Genomic DNA, 1584 nt, shown 5'->3' on the forward strand with positions numbered 1-1584 from the left:
TAGAAAAGACGAATTATTTTTTTTTTTTTTTTTTTTTTTTTTTTTTTATTAAATTGTAAATTTTTTTTTAATTTTTTTTTTTTAAATAGTTTTTTTGTTTTTTTTTTTTTCTTTTTTTTTTTTTTTTTTTCTTTCTTTTTTTTTCTTTTTATTTTATTTTAACATTGCTATATGATTGACGTTTAATATTGTTTAATCTTATAAAAAATTGTACTTTATGTCCCATTTAAATTCAATATTTATATATGTTACAATATTTATATTTATAAAAAAGCATTGAATCACTGATAATATTCTTAAAATGTAAAATAATAAATTTTAAATTGTTATATATAAAAAGTATAATACTAATGTATGTAATAAAAATCATAAAATATTATGTAGGTATAACCTCTTGTATAAAAGCAAATATACATATATATTTTTTTATTTAAATTTATTTTGGATATCTCATATATACTTAAATATATATTAAATATATAACATAAATTATGTTTTTTTTATATACATATGTATATGTATATATGTATACATATATATAAATAAAAATACCATAAAATTTTAGTGCAGACAAAAAGTGAAATAAATATGCATACGCTCTTTAGGGATTTTGTTATATCATTTTAATTACATATATATATGAATTCAAAGTAAAAAAAAAAAAAAAATTTTTAACGAAAAAATTTTTTAATTATTATTTATGAAAATTAAAAAACAAATTTATTCAAATATGTATAATAATAAATTGAATACATAAATGGAATTAAATATTATATATATATATATATATATATATATATATATATATATATATATATATATATATATTATAGGCATAAAATGTTATATTTAGAATGAATTTATTTAAAAAAGAAACATTAAACGAAAAAAATATAGAAAACTTTGTAAAATTCTACATAAATATACAAATGTAGATATGAATAGTTGGATATAAATATAGGATAATAAAAAGGAATTAAAAATTGATTTTTAAAGAAATTCTTCATGTGCTTATTATTTCCCTTTCCTTCTCAATAATCTCATATGTAGAAGGAAATTTTGTTTTTATATGATTATTAACTATTTTAGAAATCAATATCGTTGAATATATAAAATACGTAAAATCATATTCATTTTAATTTTATTTCATTCCATTATCTTCATTATTCAAAAATTATATTATTACAGTAACTGGTGAAGTATAGGCGTAACTAAGACATAATTGTTGTGCAGGAACCACATGTATATTTTTAACGACAGGGATATTATTTGGAAAGGTGTATACAACTGTTTGTGGTACAACTCTATATGTCGTTGTATAAACGACAGGGGCTTGTTGTAAAGTAATTACTGGAGATATTATCGTTTCCATTATTTCCTGGTATAAAAGAAGCATTAATAAATAAATAAATAACAATACATGAATATTTTAATGTTCACATTTATCATTATATGTAATATTCCTTCATATACATCTATTCCTTTTTCTTACTTAAAAATAAAATATGTATATAAAGAATCCTATATCTTAAATATTTAATTTAAAAGTCAATAATTCCTGTAAGTTGCAAAAAATATAGAAAA

General features: G+C 16.9%; 1 protein-coding gene across 1 annotated transcript; it reads right to left on the bottom strand.

The window, feature by feature from the left end:
- Positions 1 to 1174: 1174 nt before the first annotated feature.
- On the bottom strand, positions 1175 to 1372 carry PRSY57_1311500 (hypothetical protein; the record flags this gene model as incomplete). Its single annotated transcript, XM_012909051.1, has 1 exon — positions 1175 to 1372. One exon carries the CDS (start codon positions 1370 to 1372, stop codon positions 1175 to 1177), a length of 198 nt encoding a protein of 65 aa, XP_012764505.1.
- Positions 1373 to 1584: the final 212 nt, after the last annotated feature.

This window comes from Plasmodium reichenowi, chromosome 13, assembly GCF_001601855.1.
Source record: "Plasmodium reichenowi strain SY57 chromosome 13, whole genome shotgun sequence".
Lineage (NCBI taxonomy): Eukaryota > Apicomplexa > Aconoidasida > Haemosporida > Plasmodiidae > Plasmodium > Plasmodium reichenowi.